The sequence below is a fragment of the Primulina eburnea genome, chromosome 1 (assembly GCF_022965805.1).
Source record: "Primulina eburnea isolate SZY01 chromosome 1, ASM2296580v1, whole genome shotgun sequence".
Taxonomy (NCBI): Eukaryota; Viridiplantae; Streptophyta; class Magnoliopsida; order Lamiales; family Gesneriaceae; genus Primulina; species Primulina eburnea.
The window spans coordinates 4,270,879-4,288,608 of NC_133101.1; the positions used below are offsets into that span (position 1 = coordinate 4,270,879).

General features: G+C 29.9%; 2 protein-coding genes across 3 annotated transcripts; both read left to right on the forward strand.

The window, feature by feature from the left end:
* The first annotated feature begins 3,684 nt into the window (after positions 1-3,684).
* LOC140810497 (protein FAR1-RELATED SEQUENCE 5-like) lies at positions 3,685-6,022 on the forward strand. The gene is made up of 3 exons (XM_073168345.1): positions 3,685-5,567; positions 5,640-5,747; positions 5,864-6,022. The coding sequence occupies exons 1-3, from the start codon at positions 3,765-3,767 to the stop codon at positions 5,939-5,941; spliced, it is 1,989 nt and encodes a 662-aa protein (XP_073024446.1). The 5' UTR covers positions 3,685-3,764; the 3' UTR covers positions 5,942-6,022.
* Positions 6,023-12,708: 6,686 nt separating this feature from the next.
* LOC140823236 (synaptotagmin-3-like) lies at positions 12,709-16,666 on the forward strand. Of its 2 annotated transcripts, none has more exons than XM_073184471.1 (12): positions 12,709-13,092; positions 13,775-13,873; positions 13,981-14,031; positions 14,102-14,225; positions 14,561-14,679; positions 14,791-14,892; positions 14,992-15,066; positions 15,154-15,230; positions 15,327-15,576; positions 15,702-16,073; positions 16,152-16,280; positions 16,413-16,666. In XM_073184471.1, the coding sequence occupies exons 1-12, from the start codon at positions 12,982-12,984 to the stop codon at positions 16,539-16,541; spliced, it is 1,638 nt and encodes a 545-aa protein (XP_073040572.1). In that variant the 5' UTR covers positions 12,709-12,981; the 3' UTR covers positions 16,542-16,666. The 2 variants fall into 2 exon arrangements, with proteins under 2 accessions (XP_073040572.1, XP_073040580.1); XM_073184479.1 differs by having other exon boundaries at positions 12,710-13,039; positions 16,413-16,664.
* Positions 16,667-17,730: the final 1,064 nt, after the last annotated feature.

Here is a 17,730-nt window from a genome sequence, read left to right on the forward strand (position 1 = left end):
TTTCTTTTAAGTAGTCAATCACACTGTAAATTAATCTCTTTTTTTCCTTTTAAGTAGTAAAAATTTGATTTTTTTTTTCTTGTAATCCTTTTTCTATTGCCGCTTAGTAATATTCGACATTGCGTTTGTAATATTCGATGAGACGTAAACAATTTTTAGTATCACGTTAACACATAATGAAATAAGAATTAAAAAAAAAAAAAAAAAGGAACAATCCATCTTGGAAGACGAAGACCGAACTTCGACAATTAAAATAAAATAGATTTCTTGTGAGACGTTCTCATAGATTTTTTTCGCGAGACGGGTCAACTATGTCCATTTTTACAATAAAAAGTAATACTTTTGAGATGAAAATTAATTTTTTTCATGGGTGACTTAAAAAGAGATCTGTTTAACAAAATTAATCAGTGAGGACCGTTTCATGAGAGTTTTAGTATTTAAAATATCAAATTAAAATATGCCAACATATAGAGTAAATTTGACTATTTTCCCATGATCATATGTAATTTTTTCTGAGTTGAAATAAAAAATTAGATATTTTGATGAGGTGAGAGTCACACAAGTAGGGTGTCAAAATCTGACACATCTCGACAACCCAATCTGGTTCACCCCGAAAAAATCAGGTTTGGATTGAGAGTTTTCGGGTTCATGTCAGATTGAGTTGAGCTCGATATGTAACCCGAAAAAGTAATCGTCTTTGGGTTGGATACGGGTTGACCCAAAAATTTAAATTTTTTATATAAATAATATATATTTCCTACATTTTTATATGTTGTATGTTTGAAAAAAAAATTATATATTTATATCGTAAATTTTAATAATTTAGTATTTATTGTGTACATCTTTTATTTTTTAAAAATATTGTTTATTTGATTTAGTAAATATACTTTTAATTTTCTACCATTAGAATTTCAATTTTAAATCATTTATGAGATATTTTGTTATCATGTGTTTAAATTAAAATATTATTATTATTTAATTTTAAAAAATGTAAAAAAAAAATCAAGATCAGTTTGAGTCGGGTTGGTCGGGTTCGGGTCCATCCTGAACAACTTTTTAATGCTATTATGCATCAACACAATCCGAACCCACCCAAATCAACACCCCTACACACAAGTAGGTAAAATATATCTCGCTTCCTTAGTTAGCATATTACTATTTTTTCCATAAGTCGTGATACGATATTTTAAACAAATTTGATATTATATGTAATCTAAAAACAACTGATGTTTCAATTGTAATGTGCAAATTACAATTTCTTATCATATTCAATAAAAATGTATTTTATTTATTTTAAATTGAAATTTCTCTCCTATCCAATTTATTGTTTTAGAAATCAATTAATTAGCTGAGACGTGTTTTCATATTTAAATAATCTATTGAAGTTCCAAACACTCGATTTCTTTGGGTGATTTTGGATACACAAGTAGTAGTTTAAAAAAAAACATTTAAATGAGTTCAGCTTTTTAAAGAGTTTTAATGAAAATGTTTTGGTGTTTTGATAAATGTTGAAAACAATTTTGTTTTTAATTTTAAATAGAAGTAGAAACAAAAGTCAAAAACCCAGAAATTCTAGATTCTGATAACATATTTTTTAAAAACAATTTTTGTAACCAACAACATGTTTGTTTACTAAGAGTAAGTTTCTTGTGAGACGGTCTTACGAATCTTTATCTGTGAGACGGGTCAACCCTATCGATATTCACAATAAAAAGTAATACTCTTAACATAAGAAATAATATTTTTTCATGGATGACCCAAATAATAGATTCGACCCACGAAATTGATCTGTTAGACCGTCTCACAAGAGTTTTTGTATTTTACTAAATACACTTTTAAAAAATAAATGTTTATAGTATGTTATCTTCTCCAACAAAAGAAACTCTTTTCTATTCCTTAGTTAGGAAATTGATGGATATAATATGGTTTTTAGAGATACAATATTAGGTTTGCAAAGAACTGATCAATCAGATATCAAATTTAGTCAAAAATCAATTGTTCATCATATAGATGTTGGCATTAAGCCAAGGTTAAAAGTAATTAATGCGGCTACAATCAAAAACGAAATACATCAATCTTTTTAGATCACAAAACGGAATCTCGAAAAAATCATTATGATCGTTGAAGAAGTTGTAATATAAAAGAGATCATTTGAAGATCTCCAAATAGAGGAAGAGGACGATCGAGAACACGAAGAAGGTCTATCAACATTCTTAAAGAATGTACCAAAGTTATCAAATTTTTTATGGATGTTCAATCTCTAGAAAAGAGATACGTCCAGATTAATGTTCATACCAATGTCACATTAATCAATATTCACGGTTAGAGGGAACAATTTAAAAAATACCAATAAATTTATATGTAATCAATTTAGACGCACTTAAAATATGTGCACTATGTATTTAAGAATATTAAGTGTGTGATATTTGTTAGGTTATAAATAAAAATTTGAATAATTTATATATAATCATATTTTTTTTCATTAATGTTGTGTTTTAAATGTGAAGGCTTATTTTTTCTACGCATTAATAGTTTCAATCTAATATATCATCTAACATGTAAACTAAGAGTGAGTCTCATGTGAGACCGTCTCACGGATCTTAATCCGTGAGACGGGTCAACCCTACCCATATTCACAATAAAAAGTAATACTCTTGATAAAAAATAATACTTTTGTATGGGTGACCCAAATAAGAGATCCGTCTCACAAATACGACCCGTGAAACTGTCTCACACAAGTTTTTGCGTAAACTAAATATTTGGTTGTTGAAAAAGAGGTTTCTTTGATTGGGGTTAGGTATACTAAAAATAATGTTTGGTACAATCAACAATTGTGCTTTTTTTTTTTGTACAATCTAGCTTTGTGTTTTAATTGTCAATTTTAGGTGGAATTTTGAAGGAAAGTTAAAGTCTCAAATGTGATTTATATTTTTCTAAAAATGAATGCTTTTGGTGGTTGAGCACCACATTAGCTATATACACAAAAATTCTTGAAATTGTTTCATTTGTCAATTTTATGAGACAGATCTCTTACTCGACCAGACATATAACAAATATTAGTTTTTATGTCAAATATATGGATCCCGATCCCCTGCTGTGCACAGCATCATGCTGTGCACTGCTTGACTTTTTTTTTTATTTGTTTTTTAATTTTTCTTTTTTCTTTTCTCTTTTTTTCCCTCTCTTTTCCTACTTTTTTTTCCCTCCATTTTTCTCTCTTCCACAAACATTAATCACACACTTTTATATGAAAATAGTATAAACATTTGTTTTCATCTCGTCTTCTTTTTCTCGTTTTTCATCTCACTCAATTTTATTATTATTTTTTTTGCAGGAAATACTATAACATACAAGGTTCGATTTTTTCTTCTTTTAAATGTCTAATTTTTTTTCTAATTGTTTAGCTATCTATTTTTTTATTTGATTTTGTTGGTTTCTATTTTTATGTTGCTATTGATCTGAAATAAGCCAAAAATTTTATTGATACTTTCAGATTCTTGATGGATTATAATTCAAATATCGAATTCAAGCCTAAGATTGGTATGGAATTTGATAGTCTAGACGAGTCTTGGAAGTTTTGGGTTGAATATGGTGGGAAAACTGGATTTGGAGTTAGGAAGCATTATTTCAACAAGAACAAGAACAACGGATTTATAACTTCGTATAAATATGTTTGTTGCAAGGAGGGTGTTCGTAAAAATGACAAAAGAGAATCATCGACACTCAATCCTCGGCTTGAGACTCGAACAAATTGTAAAGTAAGAATGGGTGTCACATTTGTGGATAATAAATATAAAGTTAATGAGTTTATCGAAGAGCATAATCACTCACTCCATATTCAAGAAACAATTCATATGTTGTCTTCCCAACGTAAAATTACAGAAGTTCAAGCCTATGAGATTGATTTGGCAGAGGATGTTGGGCTTAAACAAAAATCAAATTTTCAGTTGATGAGTAAGCATGCAGGGGGAATAGATGGTCTTGGTTATACAAGGTTGGATGCTAAAAATTATATTCGATCCAAAAGACAAAGAAGTATGGTATATGGGGAAGTTGGTTGTCTGATGCGATATTTTCAACAACAATTATCTAAAAATCCATCATTTTACCATGCTAATCAGATGGATGTGGAGGAACATATAACAAATGTTTTTTGGGCTGATGCGAGAATGCTAATCGACTATGAGTATTTTGGTGATGTTGTGTCACTAGATACCACGTATTGTACGAACCGTGCATACCGACCACTTGCTATCTTCTCAGGTTTCAATCATCATAGAGGAGCAGTGATTTTTGGTGCAGCACTTTTGTATGATGAGACTGCTTCATCATTTAAATGGTTGTTCGAAACTTTTTTAGAGGCACACAAGCAAAAAAAGCCTCTCACTATCTTCACTGATCAGGATCAAGCTATGGCAAAGGCCTTACAAGAGGTGATGCCTGAGGTATTTCATGGATTGTGCACATGGCATTTGATGCAAAATGGTATCAAACACTTGGGAAACTTGATGAAAGATGGTTCTCATTTCTTAACTGATTTTAAGAGATGCATGTATGGCATTGACGATGAGACCCGATTCGAGGAGGCTTGGAGTGTTCTACTAGTACAATATAATATTCAAGAAAACACATGGCTGCAATCCACTTACAATATAAAGGAGAAATGGGCAGCTTGTTACTTGAACAAGGCTTTCACACTTGGTATGAGAAGCACACAACTCAGTGAAAGTGTCAATTCTGATGTCAAGAGTTGTATGAAACCCGACTTAGATATAATGCAATTTTTTAAGCACTTCGAACAGGTCTTGGAGGAAAAGCGGTACAATGAGCTAAGATGTGAATTTGAGACACGTCAAAAATTACCGAGATTAAAGCTAGAGAGTTCTCCTATGTTGCGTCAACTTTCTGAAATTTATACCCTCACTATCTTTCATCTATTTCAAGTAGAGTTTGTTTTGTTCGCAGCTGCTTACATAAAATATAAAAATGAAACTCAACCATTATTTGAATATGTTGTCGGGCGAATTGATAAAGAAGGAGAATGGAGGGTGACATTTAATCCTAGCACAAAGATGATTTCATGTAGTTGCCGAAAATTCGAGATGACTGGATTATTGTGTTGTCATGCTGTGAAAGTATATGATGTGCAGGACGTAAAAAAACTGCCAGAGCATTATATCTTGAATAGATGGACGAGAAAAGCTAGGAGTGGAGTGGTACACGATTGTATGGGCAATGAAGTCGAAGAAGATCCCAAACGAGAAAGTACAGAACGATATAGAAAACTTTGTATGATGCTCGTAAGACTGGCAACCGAAGCCTCCGTCCACCAATCAACTTTCTCTTTGGTGCATAATTCGGTATGTGATCTAACCAAGCAAGTCATGGAAATGCGTTTGACTGAAGTGAGCCAAGACAATAATAGTGGTGTCAGGACATCATCGATAGGACCTTCTATGATACAAGCAAAAGGATTCAAGAAAAGAAATGGTGTGAAAAAGTCAAGAAGGTTGAAGAGTTGGGTAGAACTTCAAGCAAAACGAAGAAAAACAAATTTGAGAGTCGAGGTAAATTAACTTATATTAATACTTTTTTGAAATAAAAATTATCTAGATTTCTTATTTTTACAATCATTGTAGGACATCGGAACACATGATGAATTACCTGTATCTTGTTCAGCACCTCCGGTACCTCATGCATGTCTTCAAACAACTGGAGGTCAATTCAATTTCACTGAATTATTAATGGTATGAACTTTAATGATATTTAGAAATTTTTTAATTGGTAAAAATTTTAAGCCAAAAAAATATTAATTCTTATATGGTAAAATTGATTTTATAATATTTATTCTTATTTAATGTAGGCACAATTTGATCATCCTCACCATTCTCTTGAAGCCATGGATTTCAATGGAGATATATCCAATAATGCTCTTGAGTAGTTTTTTATTTAAAGAATAGCCGATTAACATTGTTAGTTGATATTAAGTTTAAAAATGTATGAATTATTTATTTTTTATGGAAATGTGGTGTTGAATTTTAGTTTTTGATATTACATGATGAAAATGTTCTAAATTTTAATTTAAGCATTAACATGTTAATAGTTTTATATTGTTAAAAATTTTGTTCATTAGAAAAAAATTAATAATACTCATCAAATTCGAAAAAAATGATACGATTTTTCACACGTAAAAATTTAATATAGTAATTTTTAATTGCAAAATTATTAATTTAACATAAAAAAATTAAAATGTTTATATTATTTCATATAAAATTTTGTCCAATATTTGTGGAAGATGAAAAAAAAAAAGGATGAAAATAGAAGGAAAACAATAGAGAATAAGAGAGGAAAAAAGAGAAAAGAAAAAAGAAAAATTAAAAAACAAATAAAAAAAAAAAGTCAAGCTGTGCACAGCATGATGCTGTGCACAGCAGGGGATCCGGATCCCAAATATATTACTTTTGACTCCAAATATGGATCGGATAGACCCGTCTCACAGACATAAATATGTGATATTGTCTCACAAGATACATACTTGTAGTTATTTGTAACCTCTTATTTGAAAGTTTGTATCTATTTATAATCATTAAAAGTCGAAAACTATACATTTGTATGTGTAAAAAGTTAAACATAAAAAAAATTCTTATTAGAAGGTCTCACAGATCAATTTTATTAGACGAATCTTCTATCTGACCTAACCCATAAAAATGTTAATTTTATGTCAAAAATATTATTTATTTATCCGAATATAGATCGAGTATCAATCCGTCTCACATACATAAATTCATCAATCCATGTTGCGTGAGACCTGCACAAAGTTATGTGAGGGGGTCGTTGGGAAAGAGAAGCTCGTTGGGGTCATTATCAATTTGAATATAATGACCTGGTTGAGGTTTCGATTTAAGATTATCCGATACTTTAAGGTTGCATGGAAATATTAAGTATTAAAATTAAAATATATTCGAATAAAAATTGAAGTTAAAACGTCAACGTCAATTTTCGAATTGGAAAATATTATTATTCATTGTTAATATTTTCACGTACGGTGAAACGGTGAATTTCCTTGTCACGATATATTTCGTATTTTTTTTACAATTTTAGGTAATAAAATTATACTTCATTATATGAAAAATATTATATGAATTAAATTATAGTTGAAATACTATCAAAATATTGTCTAATTTCTAATTTTAATGTTGACACGCAATTTTTTCAACATTTTTAAATTTTAAAATTGGCAATGCCTTAGCAATTTTAATTTAATATTTTTTATAATAAAAAATTTTAAAAAAATTATAATAACAAATTTTAATTTTATGAATTCAAAGTTGGTAAGGTGCATAGTGAATTATAGAAAACTTGCGACAGGCCCAAACGGACATTCTAAGACCGACACTACATGAAATCCAAATTATGTTAGTGTGATCCAGCCCGATCCTATCTAATATATTTTGTAATTAATTTACTACATTCTTTATATATAAAGATTCTAAATTTTCCATTAAATCATCAAAGAATATTGCAATTTTTTCTCATAGCAACTTGAGCAGGTCTTTTGTGAGATGATCTCACGAATTTTTATCTGTGAGACGGGTCAATCCTATGGATATTCACAATAAAAAGTAATATTATTTGCATAAAAAATAATATTTTTTCATTGATGACCCAAATAAAATATTCATCTCACAAAATACGATCCGCGAGACTGTCTCACACAAATTTTTGCCTATAGCAAACTTATATACAGTAGCATTTGAAAATGGGTTATATTTAAAACTTTAATTTGATTAAGATTTCTGGTTTAAAAAAAATTTAGTTTAAAATAAATATAAATAACAAATGTATAACATAATATCTTCGTACGATAGCTAATATATATCTTAGAACCAAGTAGTAATATTTTCAAATTAAACCAATTGGAAATAAAATAAATTTCACAGGAGTCGTGAACACGTTATACACTGTTTTAAAAAGCATTCCATTGAACCTCGTTGATTGGTCTTCACGCTTAAGTTTTACGCGGTAGATCCATCGGTGGACAATTATTTTATTAAAAAAATTAATGTTGGGAATGTGTTTAGACTAGTTTTAAAAAAATTATTCTATAGTTAAAATTAATTTAAAATTGGTTTGACAACTATGCTATAAAATCTTATAATTTTCGTTTAACTCTTATTTTTTATTCATATATTTTTAAATTTTTTGAAATTATAGTCATTTTTCTATTTGATCAACGTTGTGACATTTCATTTCCAAAAAAAAAAAAGGTTGTGACATTTAAGTGTCATGTCGACGTTGCATCAACATTATACCGGAAATTTAAAAAAATCGTAAAAAAATCCATCAAATAAAGATAAGGGACAAAAACTAATATTTTATAACCAAAAAAAAATCGTAAAAGACAAATATAAATTATATTTTTTCCCAAAAAATTAATTTAAGAATCGTTATTACTAAAACCAGTTGATGTTAATTGGTGGCTTTGGATCTTTATTAGTGGTATTTGGTCACCATCAGGCATCATCTCAGAAAGAGAGTTTGTGTTAAACATGGACAATTCTACGAAATTATATATCTATATTGTAAAAAGTTTGCACACTTTTTATGAATTTTAATCTTTTAATACAATCTATATTATTTATTGTACTTATATATATATATTTATATATATATATATATATATATATATATATATATATATATATTGTAAAAAGTTTGCACACTTTTTATGAATTTTAATCTTTTAATACTATCTATATTATTATATTTTCTCGCTTATATTTGTACGTATTTCAATTTTTGTATTTAATATAAATTTTTCACTTTAATTATTGCAAGGTTTAACATACAATAAAGGTGTGCAGGATATCAAAATATTATATATATATATATATATATATATATATATATATATATATATATATATTACAATTCTAGACAATTTTCCTTTTTTTACATTTAATCCGATTATCGTCGGAGTTCTCAATTTTAGCCAAATACATCGACAATATCCAATTACATGTTATACTCTGACAAAAAAAATTAGCTAACCGTAAAAAAATCATTTATTTTACTAATATAAAGTCAACTAATCTTATCAATTTTATAATCTGTTTTTTCTTATATAATTATAATTTTTATATGAAATTTATCTTCTTGTATAAGACATCTATTACTATTAATAATGCATAAACACTCTATACTAACAGAATGACCATAGTATATATAACTTGGTAAAAATTTATATGAGACGGTCTCAAGGATCATATTTTGTGAGACAGTAGTCCTTCATGAAAAAATATTACTTTTTATGCTATGAGTATTACTTTTTCTTGTGAATATCGGTAAGGTTGATCCGTCTCACAGATAATGATTCGTGAGACTGTCTCACGAGAGACATACTAATATAATTTTGAGTTTCCCTAAAATTCCTTAATTCTATCTTTTCAAACTATACATGGTTTTATTATATTATCTTTTACGAACAAATCTATTTTCATCCTACTAACTATTATCTTCGATCATTTCAATTTCAAAAATTGATTCTATCATTTCAATTTCAAGATTGATAAATTTTATTTAAATTTTAAATTTATTTATTTATTTTTTTATATAAAATCATATCTGTCACGATTCGTTAGTTCCTATAAACCAAACCCTACTTAAAAGCAACGTACTAGTGTTGAAGTTTTTGGTATGTAAAAGTCAATTATCATTTAAATAACAATAATTTTCGTTCTGGCAATACAAAGAGTCGGAAAAATTATTTAAGCATGATTTTTGTTATTTTCAAATTAATAAATTTTAGAGTGAGTCTCATGTAAGACCGTCTCACGGATCTTAATCTATGAGACGGGTCAATCCTACCCATATTCACAATAAAATGTAATACTCTTAGCATAAAAAGTAATACTTATTCATGGATGACTCAAATAAGATATTCGTCTCACAGATACAGCCCGTGAGACCATCTCACACAAGTTTTTGCCTAAATTTTATTAATAGTTATAATAATCTAGATCCTTATTTTTAAGTTATCGTTTTGTTTGTTGAGTGTGTCTTTTGTGAGACCGTCTCACGGATCATAATCTGTGAGACGGGTCAATCTTACTCATATTCACAATAAAAAGTAATACCCTTACCATAAAAAGTAATATTTTTTCATGGATGACCCAAATAAGAGATCCGTCTCACAAATACGACCTGTGAGACCGTCTCACACAAATTTTTACCTTGTTTTATAGGATTCCTTAAAGGAAAATGCATTATATCAATAACTATAAACAATTTACGTAATATATTGCTATATTATCGCATGTTAAGTGTGCGACCATAGTGGTCCAACATCGTTACATCAATTGAAATTGAATTGCACGAAAAAAAGTCATTGAGATTGAGAATACAGATACTGTGTAATCTGTATCTCACTCACTTTCCAAAATACATAAATCTATTAAAATATTTATTTATTTTTATCTATACGTTTGGATTTACAAATAATAAAAGATATACAAATAATAAAAGATATATCATATTTAATCTATCATCACTTTTTCAAAAATATTTTAAAATGGCAAAAACTTGTGTGAGACGGTCTCACGGGTCAAATTTTGTGAGACGGATCTTCATATGGGTAATCCATGAAATAGTATTGCTTTTTATGCTAAGAGTACTACTTTTTATGGTGAATATGAGTAGGGTTGACCCGTCTCACAGATTGAGATCCGTGAGACGGTCTCACATGAGACCTACTCTTTTAAAATTCTGAAATATTTTATGTTCTTATCTATTCTACTGAATTATGAAAAGAAACAGTAATATCACTTCAATCTTAATAATAAGTTTTTAAAAAAATGAAGAATAATAGTGTGCGTGGACCACTTATATATATATTATATAGTCAAAAAACTTGTCTCATTGATTAATTTTGTAAAAATAGATCTTTTATCCAATCCAATTTATGAAAATGTATTTTTTTTGTGCAAAAATGTTATTTTTATATTAAAATATTATTTTTTTTTATCCAAATATGGATCGGATCGACCCGTTTTACTAATGTAGATACATGAGACTGTGGAGACCTACTCGTATATAATATCTATGCCAATAATTTCTTCTTGATAGCACGTCTTTTGTGAGATGATCTTATGGATCTATTTTTGTATGACGATTTAACTCGATTTATATTTATTTTTAGCATAAAAATAAATTCATAAATTAAATCGAGTCAAATCTATACCATATGTTTTTTAGGGGTGCGATGTAAGAAATCTAATTAATTTTGTATATTTTAAAAACCTCGAGGTATTCAATCAAGATTTTGAATACTTTATAGAAATATAGTGATATTCAAAATAAACTTCCATAAAATTTTAAAATGTCGAGTAATATTCAACATTAATTTTTAAAAGCTATATGAAAATCTAGATGTATTTTAGTAGGGTGTATTGGTTCTAGACTTTTAATAACTTTTATGGAGTTTAAAAATCTATCAATATAAACTTATGTAGAATTTTAAAAAGTCGTGTGATATTCAAATTTGACTAATAAAAACTCTACAAAAGTCTATAGGTATTCAAAATGTCAATAGATTTTTAATGACTCCATAGAATTCTATTGAGTACAATAATTATAGCATAACGTACAACAATAAAATGTAAACAAAATATTTGATTCAACATAAAGATTTGGATGTACATTTAATTGAGAAATCTCTTACCTTCACATACGCAATACAAACACTAAAAATTTCATTCTTTTCTCATCTATTTATTTTTCCTTCTATTTGAACTTTTAAAAAACATTTTTTTTATTGCTAACAATAGTTTAAAATCAAAATCATTAAAATCGTTCATTTTATTTTTTAGAAATCTAGTTCAAGTCTTGGCTACTTTTCGAGAGGTACGTAATCATCTTCAAGAATTCATAGGTCAAGATCGTCACCCTGAAGATACTAAAGAATTGTTCAATCTTCGTCATGAAGTAAAAAAAAATTTAATCTATAATTCATAAAGAAAATTTATGACCAGTGATGACCAAATACAATTCTTTGTAAAGTGTGCTCTACTGATTGAAATTTCCGGTTCAGATATTTGGCAGTTTGAATGCTCGATTCCCAGTAAAAGTCGTAATCTTACTAAACTTAATATTAAACGAATCATTTCTCTATCTATATATAGATGTTTTAAAATAGACATGTTTCAAAAAGAAAGTTCATGTCGGTTTGTTTTTTGTCCAACATTATCTGACAGTCGTACACTTCTGCGATCAGTTTTGTACGGAAAAACTCTATCCAATCACCAGTTTCATCTTCTGGTGTAAACTGACCCGATGAGTAAAAAAAACAGTTAGTTTTGTTCGACTGGACCAATTTTTCTTAAATCAGTTGCTTTAATTATTTGTTAACACCAAAAACAAAAAATTCTTGTTCTAACAAATATGTTAGCTATCTCAATTAATTATCTGTTCAAAATAATATGTTATGATTATACGTACAAAATCATTAGAATTCTATAAAATGTTTACAAAATTCTATAAAAATATTGCAAAAAAAAATGTAAAATCTACATAAATTTATTTGTAAATATATGATATTGTATAAAAATCAATAAAAATATAATAAATCCATAAAATCTATAATTTCTAAAAATCATTAAAAATCATCAGTTTGAATGAACCCCACTTTGTGAAGTGTTGCATCAAGGAGTCTGCCTTTTGGCGGTTTCGGTTAAGTCCCTTCGTAGTTTTCAAACTCACTCGCTCTCCTATGCAATCAATACCATCGTAATCCTCTTCAATATTCTTCGCTGATTCTTATTCATTTCACCCTCTTTTTCTTGCTTTTCCAATGCCCCTTCTTTCGTTTCCTGCCTGTAATTTTTGTCCTTATTCATCTATTTAAAAAAATTTGAACTGATTTTTACATTTGATTCATGTACGATCGAGGAGGCGACATTTTTCGGAGTTGAAGGAAGAAACCAGATGGGATTACTGAGCAGTTTATTGGGAGTTCTTGGTTTTGGGCTTGGGCTTCCTCTTGGTTTCTTGATTGGATTTTATATTTTTATTTATTCTGAATCCAGAGATGTTGAGGTAATCTTGTTTGATTTTGCTTCTTGTTTTATTGGGAATTATTATTTAAAAAATAAATAAATTATTGGGTTTAAATTTATATGTCATATAGTAACCAGTTTTCATCCAAACCCATGTTTTTTGTTCTTGTGTAGAATTTTGTATGATCTCTTTTCTTGATCAATGACATATATTTGCTTTCTTGTTGATGTGTGAAGCGGGGTTTATGTTCTGACTCATTGTTGTGAATAGCACTCATTTATAAACTATACCAAAATTGGAAATTTTATCCCTTTTTTTAATGAATGGACTTTGATCGTTGTTCAAGACTTCAAGTTCATCATCTATTATGTTGTGATGTAAATAAAGTCTAAGTATCTATAAATCAGGCTTAATGTGATATTAACTTCTACCAACAATGGAATTATTATCTGCAAATGTGAGCCGGGCCGAGTGCGACCCTATATTCTTGGGGGTTACTTGTATTATTGATCTGTAATGTCATAAAAAAGTTTGATTTGATTGAATCTTTCTATGCTTTTTAAAAAATGTTTCCCACTCGTGTTTTATCTTATCTGTTGTAAAAGGTCTTTCCTGGTCCAATCGATTTTCGATTGGCTATTCGAAGCATACTTGAGATGAATCTGGTTGTTTGAAACATGAAATGAGATAATGAGTGAGTGTGCGTAAATGTTGACGTCAGGATCCGGAAATCAGGCCACTATATGAGCTCGATACAGTTTCATTGGAAGATCTTATGCCTGAAATTCCTCTGTGGGTGAAGAGTCCCGATTTTGATCGAGTGAGTATTCAGTTTTCCATTTCATTTCGAGCCTGTGTAACAAAGAGGCTGCTAGGCTTTGTTTTGTTTGTCTTTCGATGTTCCGACAAAGTTTATGTCATATGCAGGTAGATTGGTTAAACAAATTTTTGTCTGATATGTGGCCCTTTCTCGACAAGGTTTTTTACATCTCTGAACCTTCTGATGCTTTAACCAGAAAATGTATTTTATCTAAACTATGATGTACAGGCTATTTGTAAAATAATTAGAAGCTCGGCAGAGCCCATATTTACAGAGTATATCGGGAAATTTAAGATAGAGTCGATTGAGTTTGAGAATCTTAGCCTTGGACATCTTCCACCGACCATACATGGTAAGCTTAGTCTTCTTATATCTCCTGTCACGGTCCTAAAAATAAGACATTTGGCTAGAAGCGTGAATTTTGTAATGTTTCGAGTCTTTCGACATGTCCCTTGATTTTTCGATCATGAGAAACGAGAGTTGGAATCATACTAAACTATTTTTGAAAGGAAAAATATTAATCGTCCAACTGAACCATTTCATTGTTTAAAAATTTCTTTTAACTGTTGGATTTTTTGTGATGAAGACTTAATTCTTGCTCTTGTTCTGGATGAAGCCAAGTCCAAAAGTTAATGCAGAGCGTGGTTCTAAAACTTGATATCTGATGCAGAGGTTGTTTATTGACAGGTCTCAAAGTCGTTGAGACTAATGAGAGGGAATTGGTTATGGAACCAGCGATTAGATGGGCTGGCAATCCAAATATAGTCGTTGTGTTAACTATTTCATCCATTCGTGTGCCGATTCAGGTAAAATAAACTCAGTCAATGCTCCTAGACGATAAAGGAAACTGTGTTCATAGACTTTTTGTTAAGATATTTTTTAATACTTTGAAACATTTTGATATTATTGCTTGAAAGTTGGTGGATTTACAAGTATTTGCTGCACCACGGGTAACACTTAAGCCGCTCGTACCTACAATTCCATGCTTTGCAAACATTGTTGTATCTTTGATGGAGAAGGTAACTCGAATGTTCTGAATGCTAAACATTCATTTGATTATTTTACTTTGTTAAATGGAAAAGCTCATTTTCCCCTTTTTAATTGATATTTGAGTTCAGCCATTCATCGACTTTGGAATAAATGTGTTGGGTGGAGACATCATGTCCATTCCCGGGCTCTATCGATATGTTCAGGTATCATTGGCATGAGTCGTATATCTTTAAGATTTGGAGACTTGGATTTCGTTGGACATGCAATTATCCATAGTTTTCTATTGGCAGGAGAGGATTAAAAAAGAAGTTTCAAATCTTTACCTCTGGCCTAAGTCTTATGATGTACCAATCCTCGATGCTTCTACGTCGGTCACTTACTCCAAATTGCCGAACTTCTAGTGATTTTATCATAAAATTTTATAAATTCTTTGTCATTATGCATTTGCCCTTCGACTATGCAGGGTAGCGATAAAGAAACCAGTCGGAATTTTGCACGTCAAAGTCATTCGGGCAGTGAAGCTTTTGAAGATGGATTTACTCGGATTATCTGATCCTTATGTTAAGCTAAGCCTAAGTGGAGAGAAGCTGCCGGCTAAAAAAACTACTGTCATAAAGAAAACTTTGAATCCCGAGTGGAACGAGGAATTCAAACTGGCCGTGAAGGACCCTCAATCTCAAATGCTTCACATAAACGTCTACGACTGGGATAAGGTTTATACCTTAATTACGTCAAGTAACATTGCTTTTTACATCTAACGTCTCAAATGGCTGGTTTTGGACCATGGAAACTAAGTTTGTATTTCTTACTGCTTTCTCTTGTTTTGGCGTTTTAACAGGTGGGTGCGCACGATAGATTAGGGACTCAACTGTATCCTCTGAAACTACTAACGCCAAATGTACCAACGGAGGCAACACTCGACTTGCTGAAAGATACAAGTATTTCTGCTCCTCACAGCAAGAAGCTACGGGGGCAAATCTTACTCGAGCTTACATATGCACCTTTTAGAGAAGATATACGTATTTTTAGTGGGATTCTTGAAGGATATGGTAGAAAAGATAGTATAACTGATGGGGCATCTGGTAATGGAAGCCCGAAAGGAGCAGGCTTACTTCTACTCTCGGTCCAAGGAGCACATGACGTAGAAGGGTCACGCCACAACAATCCATACGTTTTGATAATATTTCGAGGGGAAACAAAGAAATCAAAGGTGGACTTCCATTGCTTTTTAAGTCCCTCTTTACACCCTATCATTTACGCTTTCGATTGAAAAATTTGGTGTTGTTAGATGATTAAGAGAACTCGTAATCCGGTGTGGGACGAAGAGTTCCAGTTCTTGCTCGAAGAACCTCCCTTGGAAGAGAAGATACATATAAAAGTCATGAGCAAGCGCACCGGCATCAGCTTCCATTCGAAGGTATTTGAAACTCAGATAGTTATTTACCAGATTTCTATGATCCACATCTTACACATATTAATTTTTCAAACTAGTTCAGATACATGTGATCTCATACTTTCTTGCTAATTATAAATTTATTACATGTTTTAGGAATCTTTAGGACATGTTGACATCAACCTCTCCGACGTGGTTCACAACGGACGTATCAACCAGAAATATCATTTAATAGATTCAAAGAATGGAGTCATACATGTCGAATTACGTTGGAAAACTATATGATAGAATCAGAATCACACAGTAAATTCTTCACAAAAATAGTCTGAATATAAAAAAATCACATAATTTCTCATCACTATATTTGTTACATGTTTTATTATCATTATTTTGTTTTTTTTTTCCACAGTAGAAGCTGGAAAATACCTATACTTTTACCAGATTTTTAGAATTTTTATCGAGGAATATAAACATTATTGAGAATTGTATGGGATAACAATATCAGTATCATATGAGATTACAATATAAAAATTATATATATATATATATATATATATATATATATATATATATATATATATATATATATCAGTATAATATAAGATTTCAATATCATAAATCAATATCTTCTAATAAAAAAATTTCGTTAACATTCACGCTCTCCCTCATTCTCATGGTTCCATGTCTATATATACACGCACACATATATTTATGTATATATCTTGAAAGTGCATCATATTCAGCCAATTGGGAGAGATTCAATATGTTTCTTTTCGGGAGCAATTCATCTTTCCCAAACACAGCATACAACCCTCGGTTGTATTGCGCTCTCAAAGTGTGCTTGTTCCTCTTTTCTTGCTTACCCCGGCAAGTTTGTGAAATAACTCCGATGAAAAGAAAAAAAAAGCGTTAAGAGACCTTCTTGTCCCAATCCTAGACACTCTAAGATAATTATTCAAACTTGTTCCTATTTTGAGTCAAGAGATAGATAAATAGACACATTTCATTTCACTGATCGGGGGTGTTCGTAATGACTAAGGGGTCTATATATATATGTGTGTGTGTGTGTGTGACTTCATGATGAATCTAGAGGATCAATAAATATGCAACGAATTAATATGATATGAACAAATGAAATATGCAGAAACAAAAATTAAAATTTCCAAAATATCGTATGAAAATTGAGAATGTCTTTTATAGAATTTGATGCTGTAAACATATATTCAGAGAAATAAATAAACTATGGGGAAAAAGAAAATACCAAGAAAAGGTTCTCTTTTTAGTTGACTTGTCCCAAAAACTGAGGTAAATTTAAGATGGTCAAAGGGGAATCTTATATTTTCAACAAAGAAATCATGGAATAAAGCGTCACTTTTATTAAACTTTATTTTTTTATTTTATTTTTTCATTTTAATATATAAGTATGATATTTATTTAGACTACAAAGATATAATGTAAATGTTCGCACTACTTA